The sequence below is a fragment of the Silurus aristotelis genome (genome assembly GCF_946808225.1).
Source record: "Silurus aristotelis genome assembly, chromosome: 5".
Taxonomy (NCBI): Eukaryota; Metazoa; Chordata; class Actinopteri; order Siluriformes; family Siluridae; genus Silurus; species Silurus aristotelis.
Window position 1 is genome coordinate 29,048,503 of NC_139578.1, and position 22,182 is coordinate 29,070,684.

The following is a 22,182-nucleotide window of genomic DNA, read 5'->3' on the forward strand; positions in this document are numbered from 1 at the left end:
CTTGATGTCACCCATATGAGGATGGGTTCCCCTTTGAGTCTGGTTCCTCTCAAGGTTTCTTCCTCATATCATCTAAGGGAGTTTTTCCTTGCCACTGTCGCCACGGCTGCTCATCAGGGACAAACGCACACCATTCACCTTCACTGTTGTTTTCTGTAAAGCTGCTTTGAGATAATGTCTGTTGTGAAAAGCGCTATACAAATAAACTTGACTTGACTTGACTTGAAACAGGCCAGGTTTGTTTGTTTGTTTTAAATGTGCTTAGTGTTCTCTAGTAGCTAGTAGAATGAATTAGTTTGCTCATATACTTGGCCTTCACTTGCAATCTTAAGTTCTGCATGTTTCATGTCCCCATTTTATCAGATGGCCTGCTAGACTGAAAATGAATGTATCCTGATTGGTGGATGTCAAACCAGTTCTCAGGAACCTCAGAAATTTCAATGTTCTCAACATATTTTACAAATCTCAGCCAGGTCCTCAAGAGCTTGTGAATAATTACCAATAATTTAGTTTTCTTTCCAGTTAAAATAAAATAAATACCATTACTGACTGGTCTGTACTCTAGGAAATGGATTAGACTCACCATGTATGCTGCAGCAAGCTGAGAAGAATCCCAAAATCCTGTCAACTTCGACATGTCCATCCATCTCAAAACTGGAGCAGTGTCCAGGTAAAACAAGCTGATTATTTTTTCCAAAAATACTTTAAAGACATTATAAGTCTAGGCATCAATACTTCATCAGCTGTACAAGCAAAGTGTTTCCAGTGTCGTAAGAGGTGAATCATTCATTGGGGATCAACAGTTTAACCATGATTTAAATTATGCTGAATTTCTTGTTTAAAGCCACAATAACAGTTACAAGAGAGTCAATAAATTCCTAAAACAGTGTATGAGTGGTTACACTTTTGCTATGTGCTGCAATTAGGTGAGCACTACTTTAACTTTTATTATATTACTTTCTTCTTAAGTATTTCTACATTGTCTTATTCAGTATCGTTTCGGAATTCCAACCCTTACTGGAAACACAATGTAGAAGTTTTGCCAGTTGGAATGATAATAAAATGGTAGTTTTCATTCACCCAGATAGATGGCCTGGACACCTGGATACTACAATGAGTTCCTCTTCTTTTGGCCATTACTATTGTATAACACTTATGGCATATTTTTTGATTGTATTTAGAAAGCTTTAATAAAAGTTAGTTTAGTAGCTTATAGTTCTAAAATAAATACAAGTTTCAAAAAAGGAGATTGATAATGAGGCTTGGTGCATATAAATCCAACAGTTTAAGTGCATTTCAATTTGTATAAATCTTGTTTTTTTTTTGTTTTTTTTTTTATAAATGTCTATACTAATGAATTTTCAATGCAAGCTCACTACTTCATGCATCACATTTCAAACTGCACAACATTTTAGCATCAAATAGAAACAAAGTGTTTGACACATCCAGAAAACATCAAACCTGTTGATTCTGTAAAACCTATGGTACTTTCTAATACAGGATATATATATAAAAAAATATGACTATGGATACATTGGCCATCTCACCAAAAGGCGAGGAGTATCTCTATTAAGAGATATGGAATATTTGTTAGTCCTTAGTTAGGAAGTTATTTAAAGTTCTGATTTCCATTTGTTTAATTGCAATTGTTACTTTTAAGAGAATGTATGTTCTGGGGTTGTCCCCCTCTTTGTCAGCTGAAGCAGTGTTGAATGATCTTTAGTCCTTCCAACTTTTAGTGGAAACATACTGTAGCTAGAGGTTTAGAGGTTTTGCCAATTGGAAAGATGATAAAATGGTAGTTTTCAACCCTCTTGTTTGCAGAGTCAGCTAATTACTTTTTCGTCATAATATATTGAGGCCTTCCAACAAGGTCACATGACAGAATTGATTTATGTTGCTGTATTTGCAGATCTTGTTTAGATTTATGGCATTTAGAAGATCACCTTATCCAGAGCTGTACAACTATCTCTGTTTATATATATTTGAGCATTTGAGGGTTAAGGGCGTTGTTAAAGGGCCCAGCAGTGGTAACTTGGTAGAGCTGAGATCAAATAGTGCTCACTGTACATGCAGTAATAAGTCAGATAGATGCTGTCCAGTGACTGGATGTAGATGTGCTATCTATAGAGCCGGATCTGTTGGATACCCAGGCCAGTATATCATGCGACTATCCACCTTGTCTTATGCAAAATAAGCCACTGGACCAGACAGTAAAGATTTCATTGCCTTGAACACAACACGGTCAAATGGATTTTTCACACCAATTTTAGGACACTACAATCCCAAGTTCTAACAAAGAACCTTAAAGGTTCTGTCAGATTCTCTGAAAGGAGCATCGTTCCCCTTGGGCTTTCTACAAATTAGTTTTTAGAACTTGGTTATCACGGACTAGATGCCAAATGGCAAAAATGGTGATTACAGGTTTAAAGGCTTTTGCTACCTGAAGGCAGGTCTACAGAAGTCTTCATTTTGTGCCAGATACATTCCCTGCTCTCTAATATAAAAGCTGAATGGTGGCCACCCTCAGACCAACAGCTCTAGTGTAACAAAGTCTTTAATAAAGGTCTGACTGCAGATTTTCAAGTGTGTGTCAGCCCAGTCCCTTCATGTTAAGGAGTCTGATTGCTTGTGGAAAGAATCTGTTACATGGTCTGGACTTGGGGGCGTGAAATCTTTGGTACCTTTTTCCAGACGGCAGAAAAGTGAAGAATGTGTGTGAGGGGTGTGAGTGATTTACGGATGCAGCGTGTGTCTCCTGGACATTATTTAGATGTGTACCACTTGTGTTATGGCACATTTGTGGCACATTTAAATGAATTTCAATTTGTGGAATTCTGTTTCTTAAAACCAATGTCAATTGGCAATTTAATGAATTTGTAATGCAAAAGCACTATTAATTGTGCCACAAGTAGCATTGCATAGTGTTTGGGATTTACAGAAAAGAGCTTATCTGTGATGCATTTGCTTTCGATGAAAAAATTATATTTCCTAGTACAAGCCCTGATATATATAGAAAATATATGGCTATGGATACATTGTATACATCTCCCCAGAAGACAAGGAGTAAGTGTATTAAGGGATAAAGAATGTTTGTTTGTTATTGACATGTGAATGTACTGTATTTCCTGGGGTTGTGCCCTCTTGAAGCAGTGTTGCAGTGTTACACTCTTCACCCTGCTGCAATCAGGGAAGCGGTTCTGAAGCATTCAGGCCGTCACTTCCAGACTGTGCAATATCAGCTATATATGGTTGATATACTTGACTTGACTTGGATGATTACGTTTTTTTCTTTCGATTTTTTTGTTGATAGATGCACATGTGGCCGGGCTTGACCTATTACTAATGATTACTACTACCTCTTTACCTCTCCATTGGTGAGCTTCCAACTAAATGGAAAGTGACAAGCAAAGACAAAATTAACACCACAATATAAGTAAAGTCACAACTTTATTATAGATACATTTTGAAAACATTGAGCTCAACATTAGTAATAAAACCATTTCCCCTTAAAACCCACAGCTTACAATAATATCTCAGGTAACCCAATTGCCTTACATGTAGGATTCAAGATGCCAACCGAAATGAGGGGCACAATACCTTGACACCAAATGACACATCAAGGAGCTCTATTAAGGACCAATGACACGGCTACCATGCACCAAATACACACAAATAACACTATTACAATAAGCAATACAAAAATAACAATAACAGGAAAAATAAAGAAATAAAGTACAATACACACACCAATCAACAACAACAAAATACAAAACAATTTGTTCTTAATTCTTTTTTTGTTTGTTTGGTGGGTTTTTTGTTTTGTTTTGTTATGCCAAACATTGGATAAGGCACAATTCCAGAAATAAAAAAAAAACAACACTTCAAATCACAATTAACTACCCCCCCAACCACACAAAAACAAAACAAAAGGAAAAGTGACCTTATTCCCACCCACAAAGTACACAACCAAAAAAAATTCCAATATCAGCAATATAAGTAAGACAGATGTTACGCAACCTAATGTAATCACAAAATTAACAAACACTGAAAGAACTTAAAGAAACTGAAAGAAAAAAATAACAGTGAACGAAAACCAAACAACGAACGTACAAATCGAATATACACAAACATCACACACGCATCATTCAACCCACTCAACTTAAACAAAACACCAAGTGCTTCGGTAATTCGGGTAAGCGATACAAAGGCCAAGACTGTAGAGCATTCTAAACTGGTAGCCCTTCACATTAATCGGTACCCAAGAAGTAGCTCTCAGTTTTAAAAAGTTTGACCCCTGATCTAGAGCTTTTCCAACACTAAACTCTAATTCAAAAGTTTAGTCCATAATGTTCACATAAAGTTGACAATTAATGAAGCTAGTTTTGAATGAAGTGTACAAGTTGGTATCAAAAAGTTTTAAGACTGGCTCTGTTTACAAGAAAGTACTTTATTTATCTACGTTTACACACTATCACCTTCAAAATAGTCCACTTTTACAGCAATACAGCGCTCCCAGTGTTGCTAAAACCTCTGGAACGTGTCCTGGAAGTCTTCTTTTTGAAGGTGTCAAAACAGCAACCTTAGAGCTGGGTGTTTATTTTTGGAAGATGACAAAGTTCACAGGAGCCAAATCTGGCCAGTAGGGTGGGTGCAGAAGTGCGATCATGTGTATTGTTCTCCGACGATCATCATGCACAAGTTGCTGAACGGTTTCAACATTTTAGGGGGTTGGTCATTTGTGCCAGTGACATTCTTCCATTCTTGAAGTGCATATGCCACTCAAAACACTGCGAACGACTCATTGCAGCATCGCTATGAACTTGCCAAATTTTGTCACATGTGCTCTTTGTTCAAACTTGCTGTTTATGGTGAAATCGCAGAAGTGGTAACACGTGGTCAGAATAGCACCTGTTGTCTTTCTGAATTTGAATTTATTAAATGCCTTTTTTTTTTTTGCACAGGAATTGTTGGATACATCTAACTATTCTTTCTGCCATATAATTTGATTGTTGGAGTAGGGTGAGTGGCCACAGCGGATCATCTGTTTCCATACCCCCTGTCCTCTACATCTGCCTCTTTCACAGTGTCTCTCCTCTGCACATGTCCAAACCATGGCCGCAGGAAGTGGGGTGCTGGGGGTGCTGCAGCACCTCCTATTGGCGAGAGAGAGATTTTAAAAAAATGTAGGCCTATTAAAAATATTTTGCACAATTTATAAATTCCTTATGAATATTTTAGGAAATGATTTTGACACACGTAGGCTATTAAGTGTATTTTGGTGTATTTTTTAATTTAATTTTTTTGATTATTTTAATTATATTGATTTTTCAAGTTTGTTTGTAAAGCGCGTTTCACACGCACGGGTGATTTTAGTTTGGCTTTCTCTGGCAGCGCGCAAACATAGCCTAAATGCCTTGCCCTTGTGGAAGATAAAATGAGCTCTTTGTACCTTCTACAACAACATGAAGATATCAGAAAAAGAGATCGGTGGTCTCTTTCCTGCTCGTGTTCCACATCCCTCTCAAAGCGCAGAGCGGGAGGCTATAACGCGTCTTTGTGTGGAAATATAAAACTGTTTTTTTTTTTTTTTTTTTTTCTTTAAATGGATTCAACTTTATTATATTATGTAAGTTACCAGTATTTACTGATATTTATTTCAATGCTTTACAGGCTTTAGTGTGTTGTTTCTTTGGGTTGTTTTTTTTTTATTATTTGAAAACAACCCCCCAACCACCGCAACACCGCCGGTATTTGGTCCACTACCACCGCGGTGGTAAAAAAAAAAAAAAGTGCCATTGTCACAGCCCTATGTTATTTTTTTTAATTTATTCTAAATAGGCCCATAGGCTCATAGGTTTTTTTTTTGTCAAAAAAAAAAATAATAATAATTTCACAGCACCCCCTGTTCAAAATTACTTCCAGCGGCCCTGGTCCAAACCATCTAAATCTAGACTCCCTCGCCTTTTCTCTAAAACGTCCTTCATGCACTGTCCCATTAATAAACTAGTTTATAATTCTGCCCATCCTTATCACTTCCAATGAAAACCTCAACATCTTCAGCTCTGCTACCTCCAGCTCCACCTCCTGTCTTTTACTCAATGCCACTGAGCCAGTCCTATAAACTTTCCCTTTCACTCTCACAGATACTCTTCTATCACAAATCACTCCTGCTATCACTTTTCTCTACCCACTTCATCCTGCCTGCACTCTTTGCTTTACTTCTCTAACACACTCTCATTACTTTGCACTGTTGACCCAAGGTACCTGGACTCCACCACCTTCTCATCCACCTTCTTACCTTCTTGTTACTGATCAACTTTATTCTCCTGTAGTTACTGCAGGTCTGCACATCTCCCCTATTTTTAAAGATCAATACCAGCACACTCCTTCTCCATTCCTATGGCATCCTCTCAACTTCCATGACATCATCTGGTCCAACCGACTTTCCACTCTTCATCCTCCTAATCGCTGCTCTCACTTCCTCCTTACTAATCCTGTCCACGTCCTGCTTCACCATCTCCACACCATCCAACCTCTCTCTCATTTTCCTCGTTCATCAGCTGCTCAAAATACTCTCTCCATTTTCTCAACACACTCTCCTCACTAGTCAACACATTTCTATCTTCATCCTTTATTGCTCTAACTTGCAGCACATCCTTCCCAGCTCGGTCCCTCTGCCTGGCCAATCGGTACAAATCCTTTTCTCCTTCCTTAGTGTCCAACTTCTCCTACAGCTCCTCATATGCCTTTTCCCTGGCTTTAGCCACATCCCTCTTTACCTGCTGCCGCATCTCCTTGTACTCCTGCCTACTTTTCTCATCACTCTGTCGATCCCAATTCTGTTTCTTCAACCTCTTTCTCCGGATGCTTTCCTGCACTTCCTCATTCCACCACCACGTCTCTTTGTATTTCTTTCTATTCCCAGAAGTCACACCAAGTACCTTTCTAACTGTCTCCTTCATCACTCCTGCAGTAGTTACCCAATCATTCAGCACCTCTTCCCCACCACCAAGCTCCTGTCTGACCTCTTCCCTAAATCTTCTTTACCTCCAAAACCATCCTACAGACCACCATCTGATGCTGTCTAGCTACACTGTCCCCTGCCAACACCTTACAGTCTCCAATCTCCTTCAGGTTGCATCTCCTGCATAGAACATAGTCCACCTGTGTGCACCTTCCTCTACTCTTATACTTCACCCTATGATCCTCCTTCTTTTTAAAATAACTGTTCACCACTGCCATTTCCATCCTTTTAGCAAAATCTACCACCATCTGCCCTTCTACATTCCTCTCTTTAAATCCATACCTACCATCACCTCCTCATCACCTCTGTTCCCTTCATCTACATGCCTATTTAAATCTGCCCCAATCACCAATCTTTCATTCCTAGGTACACCATCTACCACTTCATCTAATTCATTCCAGAAGTTTTCCTTCTCCTCCATCTCACAACCCACTTGTGGCACATAGGCACTGATGACATTTATCATCACCCCTTCAACTTCCAGCTTCACGTTCATCACCCTATCAGAAAATCTCTTCACCTCCACTACACTCTTACTGTACTCTTCCTTCAGAATCCCCCCTACACCATTTCTCTTTCCATCCACACCATGATAGAACAGTTTAAACCCACCTCCAATGTTCCTGGTCTTACTCCCTTTCCACTTGGTCTCCTAAACACACAACATATCTACCTTTCTTCTCTCTATCATATCAGCTCCCTCTCTCCCTTTACCCATCATAGTACCAACATTTAAAGTACCAACCGAACCTCCACTCTCCCACACTTCTCCTTTCCCTGCCATCTCTGTAGATGTCTTCCTCCTCTCCTTCTCCTCCTTCAGCTCAGTTAAAAAGTAGCCATCTTTTTAACTGAGTGCTTGATTTGTAGAAATACTTCACCAGCTTCTGTATGCAGCTAAATGTTTTTTTTTTTTTTTTTTACTTTGATATACCATACTTTAATATATGGTTATATTCCAGTAGCGGGCCATGCATTTCACACCAAGGCCAGTGGTGTCTTGCCTGAATCAACCCACCTCTTACTACCATCATTAAGTGTGTTAAGGAACCAGCTGTATAGCTGTAGAAACCATAAATATTGTACAGAAACTCAGTATAACAGAGCGCTGCATCCCTGGGATGAAGTGGTCGGATCCGAGAAGAGGAATGGAACAGAAACACTGGTCACTGGTACCTCAGGAGAATGTTTAACTTGACAGAGAGAGAGAGAGAGAGAGAGAGAGAGAGAGAGAGAGAGAGAGGAAAAAAGAGAGAGGGAGAGTAGAGGGGTGAAAGGGAGAGAAAAAATATGGATCATTAAGTATCCTTATTGCTAAAAGTTAAAGACACTACATTATTATCAGGGTGTAAATTGGGAATCTGGCGAGACTAGCTTAATCTAGGACTTTGTTGCAAGTGTGACCTCAACCACCTGCACCTCAAAACCACCAAGACCAGGAAGATGGTGGTGGACTTCAGTAGGCCCAGTGACTTACTTCAACATTTGCAAACAGCTGCTGCAGATGTTCTATCAGAATGTTGTGACGAGTGCCATCTTTTATACGGAGGTGTGCCCAGTAGACCAAAATACATTATACCCATGATCTCTGTAGAGCTGCCTGTTTACCTCAAAACACCTTTTAAAAAAGGATTGACTAAACGAATGGGGGTTTTTTTAGTCTAGACTTGAACACTGAGACTGTGTTTAAGTCCTGACTGCTATTTGGAAAGCTGTTCCATAACTGTGGGGCTTTGTAAGAGAAAACTCTGCCCCCTGCTTTGGTGTCTTATTTATTTGAGGTTTTAACAAATATCCTGCACTTTTTGTTCTAAGTAGGCATGGGGGATTATAGATTCCTTTGACCCCAACAGCACATGATGTGATCGCTGAAATCTGATTGGATAGAAACTCTAACCTAAACTTTCACTCCAAGAAGCAGTGCACCCAAGTAAAGAGTAACACTTTGAAATGAAGAGAATAGACTATAGTAGACTATACTCTCTCACAGTGTTTTATTTATTTATTTATTTATTACATCACAGGGAACACTAATTGTAAAAAAAAAAAAAAAGGGCTACTTTCATAAAAATATCTTCTCCATTCTAACATCTAAATCTTTAAGTTCATAAAAAGACGTCAAGAAAACACATTTCTAATTCAAACTGTCAGAGATTTAAGTTGATGCTCTGTAGAGCTTTATGTCAAATCAAACAAAACTAAATAAACAGTACTAAAGAAAAAAGGAAGAAAAAAAAACGACAGAAATTCATGGGCATTTCTATGAACACCCTGAAACCTTGTCACTAAAAAGAATCAGAAATTTGCAATTACTTTTTTATCCACTAGGTGACAGTATATTGTTTCTTGACGATATGTTTAAAACTGTAAGGGAATACGGAAGTGTAGTTTCAGCCTTGTGTATAAAAGTAATTTAAAAAAAAATATTTTGTTATTTACATAAAATGATGTTCAGAAACAGCAATACATAATATAACAATTAATAAACGATTCTAATTAAAATGAATGCTTTAAATTTTCCCAAATTAACTTTTTTTTTGTTTGTTCCTAAGCTCAGTCTTGCCATAATGCATGACATAAAATTGTCGTCTACAACTGTGCTTTAGTAGCAGAGTTTGGCTGTTTGAAACCTCCTACACAGCTGCTTCTGTTACAGCTCATGACTGTGTTTCAACCTACATATGAAATTAATGATCAATAGCACCTTCTTGGTATAACTGGTTAATCATACACATGACTCTGATCCTACAAAATCCCTGACTTTGTTCAAGTGTAAAAATGCATGGATCAGTGGTGGTCACACCAAATATTAATTTGATTTAGATTTATGTTCTGTTAATTTTCTTTCCAATTTATTCATTGATAAAACAAATAAATAATTAACAATTTTATATTTTAAAGCCTTCAGACTTCTCGCATTTTTTATTTAAAACTTTTGCAAGCTCTATATATATTAGTGTCCAGCACCAGTCAAAAGCCTGAAAACACCTTTTCAGTGGTTCTTCTTGATTTTTTCTTCTTCTCAACATTATACATTTATACCAAAGTCATCCACCCTGAACGAATGTGTATGAAATTATGAAGTAAAAAAATAATAATAATAACAACCCAGAATTTTTTATATTTTTACATTTTGCTTGTGAGGACAACTTGATATTTTCTAAGTCAACCTAATGAGGTAGTCACCTCGAATGGTTTTCCGACAAACCTGAATAGTTTCCAGGGGTGATGAGTGCTTGTCGGCTGCTTTTCCTTCACTCTCTGGTCATCCGAGACCATTATAAAAGGATTTGGATTGGGAGATTGTAGAGGCCAGGTCATCTGATGTAGTACTCCATCACTTATTGGGCAAATAGCTTTAACATAATCTAGAGGTGTGTTTGGGGCCATTGTCCAGTAGGAAAACAAATTATAATCCAACTAATTGCAAACCAGATGGGATGGCATGTCACTGCAAAATGCTGTGGTAGCCATGCTGGATAAGAGTGCCTTCAGTTTTAACTAAATCACCAACTATGTCATCAGCAAAGCATCTCCACACCATTACGCCTCCTCCTGCATGCTTCACAGTGGGACATTCAGGAAGCTTCTCTTCACCCTCTATATGTCTAAGAAAGACAACGTTAGAACCAGAAATCTCAAATCTGGACTCAACAGACCAAAGGATAGATTTCCACTGTTCTATTGTCCACTCCTTAAGTTTCTTGGCACAAGCAATTTATTTCAGCTTGTTCTTCTTCTGAAGCACTGGCTTCTTTGATGCAATTCGACCATGAAGGATTGACTCTTGCAGTCTCTTTAGAACAATGAATGAAGAACAATGAACAATGTCTGCCACTTGAACTTTAACGAGAGAATGCTACGAGGTTGGCTAGCTCTCACCAAAGCTAAATGTAGCTAGTTCGGACAATCTGAAATATAAAACATATTCATTGTTTAATACTTTTTTTTTATCATATGTGTTCTTTCATAGTAGGATGGCTTCAGTATTTAATTACAATCTTGAAAATAATACAAAAGAAGATGAACCCTTTAAAATTTGGTCATCGTCAGCCATTGTGTCCTTAACCCCCAACTGCTCAGTTGTATAAATGAGAAAATTGTAAGTGGTTTTTGATAAAGTCATAAGGAAGAGAAAAGGTATAATAATCACCTGGTCTTTCTCCAGTCTTCATCTGTCCAGTTTCAGTGAGTCTGCTCCCATGATGGTTGCAGATTGGAACCTGATGTTGGCTTTCCTTTGTTGCAGTCCATCTACTTCAAGGTTTGATGTGTTGTGCGTTCTGTGAGTGCTTATATCTTTCCTGACAGCCCGAACCAATCTGGTCATTTTCCTCTGGTATATCTTCTCGACAAGGCACTTCCTCCTATAGAACTGTTGCTCCATTGATGTTTTTTTTTTCCTTTGGATATTGTACCATTTTGTACCAAAGATCACAACTTGTATCTTTATGATTTAAAATATCCAGGTCTTCCCTAATATGCAATAGAATAAGCTTTATTCTGTGATCACAATTGCAGTTTATGATGTAAGAATACATGTGGTTAGACTTTACCCAAAACTTGCTCCTAAATTTCATGATTCACCTTGAAGAGCGCTATAAATGAAACTTAATTGATTAGGAACTTGATGGTTGGAAATCTTCCCTGGCACGTGTTACCTGGACCAATTATAAAACATCTTAATACACAATTAGTTGGCAATCACAGTCTAATAGCCAATAGGCAATATGAAGAGCATGCATTAACTAAAATTGGCCAAAAGGTGGCACTGCAATTCATTTACACATGGAAAATTAAAAAAAATTTTATTTCATTGTTGTTCTTCTTTTTATTTATTTTTTTACTTATTCTTTTTCTTCCTATTCTTTTTCTTCTTTATTATTATTATTATTATTATTATTATTATTATTATTATGTAACCATTGATTTTGCTTCTTTTTTGCAATACTAATTGCAGTTTTCCTTTTGCACACTCGTGGGAACTGATCATTTACAGCCAATATAAAAAGTAAAAGTACTGCTACAGTAGTAATAATTAAGTAGTAATAAAGTTGTTATTAAAATTATACTTTAAAAAGTACACGCAAATGAATAGTATACATTCAGCCGACACTGCTTATCGAAAAATGCTCTATGTCTAATGAATATCTCAATGTATGTAACACATCTACATAACAATAGATAATGATAGTTGCTAAGCTAATTCAGATGGGATTTCAGTAGCCTGGTAGGTTTGTTAGCTAGAAAGTTATGCATAAAAGTTTAATTCATACAACTTTGTAGTGTGTCTTTACTTGTACAGCAACAATACCATTAAATACTGCATACGCTACCTGTAGTTCTATATATTTTAAAGGAGAGGTCGACCGATTTTACAGATACGATAGCTACTCTGGATCGAACCTGCCGATAACCGATTAATCACCAGATATATTTTTAAATGGATACTGAATAAAAAAATGTTTTAAAAAGGCATATCTATTCAAAATGGCTCTGCAATTTATATAAAAATAATAATGATAATGATAAGGCATGAAATCATGAAAATTTGCTAAATGAAATAAATATATAAATTAATAAATATAATTATATATTTTATACATTATAAATAATAAATATAATATAGCACGCAGTCTCATATTTAACAATAAACAGCACGTGACATCAATGATTCGCCTCTAGAAAGTTGGGACAGGTAGCAACAAGGGGCTATGTACTTTATGTAAAAGTGAAATGTACATATAAGGAACAGCTGGAGGACCAATTTGCAACTTATTAGGTCAGTTGACAACATGATTGGGTATAAAAAGAGCCTCTCAGGGTGGCAGTGTCTCTCAGGAGTCAATATGGCAGATGATCACCAATTCCCCCAATGCTGTGGTGAAAAATAGTGCAGCAATATCAGAAAGGAGTTACTCAGGGAAAAATTACAAAGAGTTTGAAGTTATCATCCTCTACAGTGTACAATATCATCCAAAGGTTCAGAGAATCTGGAACAATCTCTGTGCGTAAGGGTCAAGGCTATAAAACCATACTGGATGCTCGTGATCTTCGGACCCTTAGACGGCACTGCATCACATACAGGAATGCTACTGTAATGGAAATCACAACATGGGCTCAGGAATACTCTCAGAAAACATTGTCGGTGAATACAATCCACCGTGCCATTCGCTGTTGCCGGCTAAAACTCTATAGGTCAAAAAAGAAGCCATATCTAACCATGATCCAGAAGCGCAGGCGTTTTCTCTGGGCCAAGGCTCATTTAAAAAGGACTGTGGCAAAGTGGAAAACTGTTCTGTGGTCAGACGAATCAAAAGCTGAAGTTCTTTTTGGAAAACTGGGACACCATATCATTCGGACTAAAGAGGATAAGGACAACCCAAGTTGTTATCAGCGCACAGGTCAGAAGCCTGCATCTCTGATGGTATGGGGTTGCATGAGTGGATGTGGCATGGGCAGCTTACACATCTGGAAAGGCACCATTAATGCTAAAAATGTATATCCAAGTTCTAGAACAAACATATGCTTCCATCCAGACGTCGGCTCTTTCGGGGAAGACCTTGCATTTTCCAACATGACAATGCCAGACCACATGCTGCATCAATTACAACATCATGGCTGTGTAGAAGAAGAAGGATCCGGGTACTGAAATGGCCAGCCTGCAGTCCAGATCTTTCACCCATAGAAAACATTTGGTGCATCATAAAGAGGAAGATGCGACAAAGAAGACCTAAGATAGTTGAGCAACTAGAAGCGTGTATTAGACAAGAATGGGACAACATTCCTATTCCTAAACTTGAGCAACTTGTCTTCTCAGTCCCCAGACATTTGCAGACTGTTATAAAAAGTAGAGGGGATGCCACACAGTGGTGAACATGTCCTTGTCACAACTTTTTTGAGATGTGTTGATGCCATGAAATTCAAAAGCAACTTATTTTGTACCTTAAAATGATACATTTTCTCAGTTTAAACATTTGGTATGTCATCTATGTTGTATTCTAAATAAAAAATAGAAATTTGAAACCTCCACATCATTGCATTCTTTTTTTATTAACAATTTGTACAGTGTCCCAACTTTTTTGGAATCGGGTTTGTACAAGGCTGAATTTAATTTGGTTTGGGTCTTGAAATTGAATGATTTTCAATTCTTGTGTTGACTTACAGTCTTTGAGGTTACATACAAACAACAACAGAAAATCTCATCATTTGTTTACAAATTTCAAAGGCTCTGGCATGGAGGCGTTGATGTGAATCTCTAATGTTCTCAGATCTCAGGAGCCTCCTGGATGCACAATCCAACTGACTGTAGAAGACTGTCGAAAGCACATTACTCATAATTATACACTTTGCTGCTCATGATTTTTTTTTTTAAACATTTTAATGATTTATTATCACTCTTTCGGTGTAACCCAGTTAACCCAAAATGTTTCCTTTTGAGCCACATATTATCTGATATACGAGTTTTTCCTCGCCACAGTTGCCCCATGGATAAATACACATACATTTTAGTTATTTTTTGTTCTATAATTCTAACATTCTGTAAAGCTGATTCGAGACAATGTCCAGAAATAGTGCAAAACGAACAGGATTTAGAATGTATACCATCACTAAACCACTAGATGGAGCTAGAACACTACAAAACGGTTTTTCCGCTCAGGATCTGCCTCAGCATACAAACACTGATATAAATATTGCAGGCTCATGTTATACAGTTGAGTCTAAATAAGCACTAAAATAAAATAAATGTTGTGTTTATATAATCAATATATTTTTGTGTTATATCTATAAAGTTCATAGCGGATTATTATTTATTCGATTGAATATAAACCATTAAATAAAACATCTTGTATCCTGTTACACAAATCTATATATTTATACTCTGGTCAGTCTGAATACTTGATTCTTATTGGCTGGTTGAACATGGTCAGTTTAATCGCTTTTACATTTACATGTTTGGCAGATTTTCTAATCCCATTTATGTCTGAGCAGTTACAGGGTTCAGGGCCTTGCTCAGGGGCTGGGATTTGAACTCATGACCCTCTGATTTAAAGTCCAATGCTTTAACCGCTAAACTCCCACCTCCCAGATACTGGTAAATTTTAATGTGGTGCTGGTAAACAGTATCCGGATTGATTCAGTGATTGTAAATATTTAATCGTGAGCTACATGGAGGATTTTGGTGGATGTGGCAATTTTGCTAAAGGCACAAGATGAATTTGACAAACTACTTTAGCGTTGTTTTATTTGTATTCCTTTTACCTTCATTTTACCACGAAGTCCCACTAAGACCAATGATCTTATATACAAGAAAAACCCATCCAAGGTAGGGTTAGGGTAGCAGATATGCAAAACTTAGCATGAAATTACATACATTACTATTAAAATACTATAACAACACTGTGGGGGTGAGGGAGTCTGATCTTCTCGCCTGTTTTCTATCCTACCCAAATTCTTCATTAAGAGTCAACATGTCAAAATTAGACTCACACCCATTATATAACCAAAAGGTTCTGGATACTGTAATTTATTAACATACCTTTAGTCCAAATTTGATGTCATACTAACATTCACATTTCTGGGAAGATGTTCCACTAGATTTTGTAGAGATTTGTGAGATCTCATTCAGCTACATGGGTAAGGTCAGGTACTAATGTAGGTGAGGCGAGAAGGTCTGGGGTGCAGTCAGCATTCACTTTAATTGTGTTCAATAGGGTCAAAGCTCTATAGCAGGAGATCTTCCACTCCGACCCAAGTGAAGTATATCTTAAAGGAGCTGGATTTGTGCACTGGGGCATTTTCATGCTGGAAGTTCAAGTGAATGGAATATTTCATGCTACCACATCCAAAGACGTCCTATAAAAACTGTGTGCTTCCAACTCTGTGGGATTGAACACATATTGTGGTATAGTTGAGGATGTTCAAATATTTTTGACCATATATTACATTATTGCAGTACCAAATAACCCAAATTAAACCAAATTATGGCCTGAATTTGCAGTGCAACACACTAATTCCCATTTCAAATAGTTCTTTTTTTTCTTTTCCTTTTTTTTTATTCGAACACAAGGTGGTGCTGAAGCTCAATAAACTGCTTATTGTTCGCAGTATCCGTCATTATCCAGAAATTGTATTTAAGCGTGATGATGCAGATCATAGCTTATGTGTCTTTGCCAAGAAAATCTTATATTTTTAGACTGGGGCTCAAATTAAATGACTATTTATATCAATATTTAAGTTGGAATTTGCCCCCATTGATATTATAATTAACCGTAAATGAAAGTAGAGTAATGTGTCCTTCAGTCTTTCAGTTTTTCTACGAGAGGTTTTACACCAAAGTATGAAAGGTGTGCGTCTGTGTGATAGATAGATAGATAGATAGATAGATAGATAGATAGATAGATAGATAGATAGATAGATAGATAGATAGATAGATAGATAGATAGATAGATAGATAGATAGATCCGTAGTTTATATATAAATTCCTTTTGAAATATGTCAATTGCATAGTTACAATTTTCAAATTTTATTTTCAATATAATTTATTTAACAAATGTAATAGTTTGCTGATTTTCTTTTATTTATTAATTTTTCACAGCGTTTGGTTAAATCATTATTGTCGGTGATGCAAAACTGATGAGGAAGGTTCAGGATGATATATGTGATGTTTCTTTCATTTTTATAAAAAATACAATAAACCATACTGTAAAAAGGTGATGTATTTTTTCCCCTTAAGTTCTAATGTGTTTTAGTGCTATACTTTCGAAAATGTATTTCTTGATTGTTTCGCGTGCGTGCGTGCGTGCGTGTGTGCGTGTGTGTGCGTGTGTGTGCGTGTGTGTGCGTGTGTGTGTGCGTGTGTGTGCGTGTGTGTGTGCGTGTGTGTGCGTGTGTGTGCGTGTGTGTGCGTGTGTGTGTGTGTGTGTGTGTGTGTGTGTGTGTGGAGATCATTGGTTTTCAAACGGTTTTTAGAGGGACTTCAATTTACCCTTTAATTCAAGTAAATCCTCAGTGCAGATTTATTTAGTATTTAAATATCTGAGTATTTTCATCTGTACAATAACATTTAAAGATATTATATATATTATATCTTGAATTGTTATGTTATGAAGTATTTTGCATATTAGTTATCGATCCACGTGTTAATAAATTATTGATTTGGATTCTGTTGGGTGCAGCAATAACACAGACTAATGCCTATTAGATATAAGAGCTCAATAATACATTTGATCTGATACTGTCTGATCTGATACCGAGTCAATAATAAATTTCATCTGATACTGTCTGATCTGATACCGAGTCAATAATACATTTGATCTGATACTGTCTGATCTGATACCGAGTCAATAATACATTTGATCTGATACTGTCTGATCTGATACTGAGTCAATAATACATTTGATCTGATACTGTCTGATCTGATACTGAGTCAATAATACATTTGATCTGATACTGTCTGATCTGATACCGAGTCAATAATACATTTGATCTGATATGTCTGATCTGATACCGAGTCAATAATAAATTTCATCTGATACTGTCTGATCTGATACCGAGTCAATAATACATTTGATCTGATACTGTCTGATCTGATACCGAGTCAATAATACATTTGATCTGATACTGTCTGATCTGATACCGAGTCAATAATACATTTCATCTGATTCTGTCTGATCTGATACCGAGTCAATAATACATTTCATCTGATACTGTCTGATCTGATACCGAGTCAATAATACATTTCATCTGATACTGTCTGATCTGATACCGAGTCAATAATACATTTGATCTGATACTGTCTGATCTGAGACCGAGTCAATAATACATTTCATCTGATTCTGTCTGATCTGATACCGAGTCAATAATAAATTTCATCTGATACTGTCTGATCTGATACCGAGTCAATAATACATTTCATCTGATACTGTCTGATCTGATACCGAGTCAATAATACATTTCATCTGATACTGTCTGATCTGATACCGAGTCAATAATAAATTTCATCTGATACTGTCTGATCTGATACCGAGTCAATAATACATTTCATCTGATACTGTCTGATCTGATACCGAGTCAATAATAAATTTCATCTGATACTGTCTGATCTGATACCGAGTCAATAATAAATTTCATCTGATACTGTCTGATCTGATACCGAGTCTGTAATAGAATAAAAAATAAATAAATAAATAAGACGTCTCCAATTTCCTAATTTTAAGAGCCTAAAATGTTAGAATGTAATAGATCTGATCAAGCGATCACGTGATCAGCCCAGTATTTATAAATTGGGACGACTTAAATTCAGATTTAATGAAGTTAATTAGTAGTTTTAAACACTTAAATCCGGGTCCTATCAGAGCAGCATTACAGTTTGTCGGATTTGCAGCAAACTGAAGCAGTCAAACTGTCCGAGTCTGCATAATAAAGAAAAAAGAAAAAAGACGAAAGAGAAAAAGAGGAGCAGAAAAACAAAACACCCCAAAAACATCTATTCTGCTTTCTATTCACTTGTATGAAATCGTTCCCATTGTAATCCAATCAACGGGAATAATAAAAAAAAAGACGTGTTTACATGATTCAATAAAACATCAGTTTAAAAATGAATGACGAGCAAATGCGCGTTTCTGAAGGATGAAGTTTAGGAAACCCACCAAACTGTAAAATCAACAAATTCATATGAATTAATATTTGAACGCATAAAGCAAATCGTACTGTCAGAAACACCAACATTTAGGAGATAAAACACAATGATCAACAAAAGATCTTTTCAAATTTTTCACTAAATATTTATATATATTTTTTTTAAAAAAAAGGAAATAAAAGAAAAAACGTATATCAGCCATGATTTGACCTTTAAACAGCAAACAAATTATTTCTTTTCTCCACTTAATAAAATAGCATTCCTGATCCATTGAAACATCTCCAACCCAATCGATCATCTCGAATGAAAGAAAAGCTTCAAGACATCCATAAGTATTTTTTTGTATGTTTGTATTTTTATTATTTTACATATTTAAGCTTTTATTGAAATGTACAGAAAATGCGGGTGGGGAGTATTTTTTTGGGGGGGGGGCAGAAATCTCCCGACAGCACCTGCGGGTTGTGTTACATTTTGAACACAGTGATTGGAAACATACTGCTGGAGGATAATAAGTGCAGTCACTGGTGATCATTTACAGCCTTGCGAAAAAATCAGCAACAACAAAAATCAGTATATAGGATATTCCAAGAGAAGAAACCTGGAAATTGCAGAGAGAACTATGTTTCTCAGTCTCTCTTTTTATTTCTCTCCTTTTTCTCTTGGAAGTGCTATGCGTTTCAGACAATTGACTTCATTCTTACAAGTCAGTGAGCAGCATTTCCACCATCATCTTTGCGCTCGCGCGTGTGTGAGACTAGTAATAACTATAACACTGTTATGGTTTTCCATCATTTATATTTCAGAAGTCCATATACATACTGTACATATCAGTCTCCACACTGGTGTGTCCTGCCTGTTGGTCTACATCACACACGGCTTGATGTCTTGACATATCCCCTGATGGTGGAGTTGGTGGTGATGGTGGTGGTGATGGTGGTGGTAGTAAGATCCTCCAGCACTCGTGTGAAACGAGGCGATGCCGTTAAAGTTCAACAGAAAGTCCTTCCGGTCGCATACTGGAGAGGAATGAGACTGATAACGAGGGATTCCCACTGCAACCAAAAACCCACAATCATGTGATCAATTACTGCACACACGTCATAAAATATGAATTCATATATCGATCTGTTTTAGCTTCAGATTTGAGTATAATCCCATTTTAAACGAAACGAAATAAATCAACAGAAATAAATGAATTGTTAATAGAAATCATATTTATTTGTAATAACATGCTTAGATTTAATGATGGAATACATAATATAGTAAAGTAATCTGTAATATGTGAGTTATCTAAAATGTATTATTATTATTATTATTATTATTATTATTATTATTATTATTATTATTATTATTATTTTATTATTATTATTATTATTTTATTTTATTTTATTTTATTTTATTTTATTATTTATTTATTTTTCTTTTCTTTTTCTTTTATTATTTTTTTTTTCCGTGCAGGTAAAATAAAAATATATGGGCAAAAGTGCTGCTTTTAATTGATTTTAAATTGATTTTATTTTTTTGACAGATTGATTCATCAATTGATTGAGGTTTTTTTTTATTATTATTGATGAGGAAATATTAGCATTTTATTGTTTGGGGTTTGAAACTTAAATCCAGACTCAAAGCCCTCATAGTTTTCATTTTACAGCATTCAGGAATGTTTTTAGGATCATGAACAGGACGTAAATCTAATAAAATAATTTTAATTGCTATTAAGATTGGAATAGCTTCAGATCTTGCAGTGTATTCACAAATAAAGATAAGAAGGTGGTTGGTAGAAGAGGTCTTTAGTTAAACTGGGTTTATTAACCTATGGCTCTCTGAAAAAGAAAACACGAACAGTACACACACACACACACACACACACACACACACACACACACACACACACACACACACACACACACACACACACACACACACACACACACACGCTATAATATAAAACCATACTATTTGCACCAGTATGGTTTTGTTATGCAATCAATATATCTGTTTTGGTTCAGCAAGGAATTCATACCGTGCTCATTTATTTAAAATGTTTAATATACATGTTATTAAATTACGTGACAATGTTCGACATTGTTTATTATTCATTCCCCAGAGCTCTGCTGTAGCTCAAGACTTATTGCGGCATAATTCGGTCAATTGATGGCTTGTGCGTTCAAGATGGAACAAAGAAAATGATGCTAGACATTGCTTTCTACCCCACAGCCAACGTCATAACCAATATATATATATAAAAAAAGATAGATTTACGATTTACTTATACATGTAGAAGATTAAACTTTTGACTATGATGTAGGTTGTCACTCAATCTCAAGATCTTTTGGTATTTGAGATCCTGGTAGCCTTGAACTCCACATCTCAAAATATAATTGTGTGATTAACTGCTTTTTTTGATTACATGCTATATAGACAAAGTGATTTTGTTTCTTAATTTCCTAGTGTTTTTGTGTGTAAATCGCATAATGGTATTTTATTGTATCGTGTATGCCTAACTTTAGATCCTATGTGATGGTTTGTTGCATGGTGCTATGTTTTTATTTCCCCCTACATGGTTTATCTGGCTTTACTGGGCCTGACTTTCATAAAACAACATTCCAAGTGATTGGCAGCTCTTATTTGGCATTAAGAAGCTCAGACACAAGGCTTCCAGAGCCCACACTAGTGTTTGTGTCCTTACATAGTTAAATTATCCCTTATATACATTTGAACAGGACCCTAAGCCAGTGGAAAACCCCATCACCCCACCATCGAGCAACCTTCAACCACCCGGGAGGTCAAATCCACTTCAGCCTGCTTCGCTGCTGGGCTTTTAGCCCCTGATTTGCTTGGATAAAGCAGTGTTTTTATAACCCTGAGGGCTGGGGGTTAATAAAGGATGGTGAGGAAGGCTATTATCAGAAAATACCTAAGTGCTCACTAAAGAGGTCGAAGCAAATGTCATCAAGCGAACAAATTTTAGCACAACGTATAAAAAATCATTGCTAGTTTCCCAATCATGATTATGTCTCAAACTGATCATTTAATCTGATTATATTTTTTAAGTGTATAATGTTAATTGAAAATGTAATGTTCCAGTCATCATCAAATACAAAATGTAGATCTGTAAAAAAAAAAATAAAATAAATAAATTGGAAAGTCTATTCTTTATTGTAGGATATCTCTGTCTTGAATTTTTCAGCTCAGGAACTAATATCATGGCTACAAGCCCTTTGAGACCAAATGTCTTGTTACACACACACACACACACACACACACACACACACACACACACACACACACACACACACACACACACACACACACACACACACACACACACACACTCGCACTCGCGGATAGAGAGGAAGAAAATCTTGGTTTTAAAAATGAAAACAAATTTTACTTAATTAATTTTATATCTTCTAAATTTAAAAGTCAGTTTAATTTGTGTTGTTTTTCGGAAGGCATTTATAATGGTTTTTTTTTTTTTCGTTCCCTTTAATTTTATGGTAAAAAAAAATTA

At 36.3% G+C, this 22,182-nt stretch overlaps 1 protein-coding gene and 1 long non-coding RNA gene across 2 annotated transcripts in view; one reads left to right on the plus strand and one right to left on the minus strand.

Annotated features, from left to right (window-relative positions):
* The first annotated feature begins 284 nt into the window (after positions 1-284).
* The window catches only part of LOC310726928, an 83,058-nt gene continuing 61,160 nt past the window's right edge, over positions 285-22,182 (plus strand). Inside the window, exons 1-2 of the long non-coding RNA XR_014533878.1 lie at positions 285-473; positions 566-670. This is a non-coding gene — a long non-coding RNA (uncharacterized lncRNA). The remainder of the gene's footprint in view (positions 474-565; positions 671-22,182) is intronic.
* The window catches only part of foxf2a (forkhead box F2a), a 4,745-nt gene continuing 1,547 nt past the window's right edge, over positions 18,985-22,182 (minus strand). Inside the window, exon 2 of the mRNA XM_083542900.1 lies at positions 18,985-19,720. Within this exon, the coding sequence (XP_083399026.1) occupies positions 19,530-19,720 (191 nt within the window). The 3' untranslated portion in view covers positions 18,985-19,529. The remainder of the gene's footprint in view (positions 19,721-22,182) is intronic.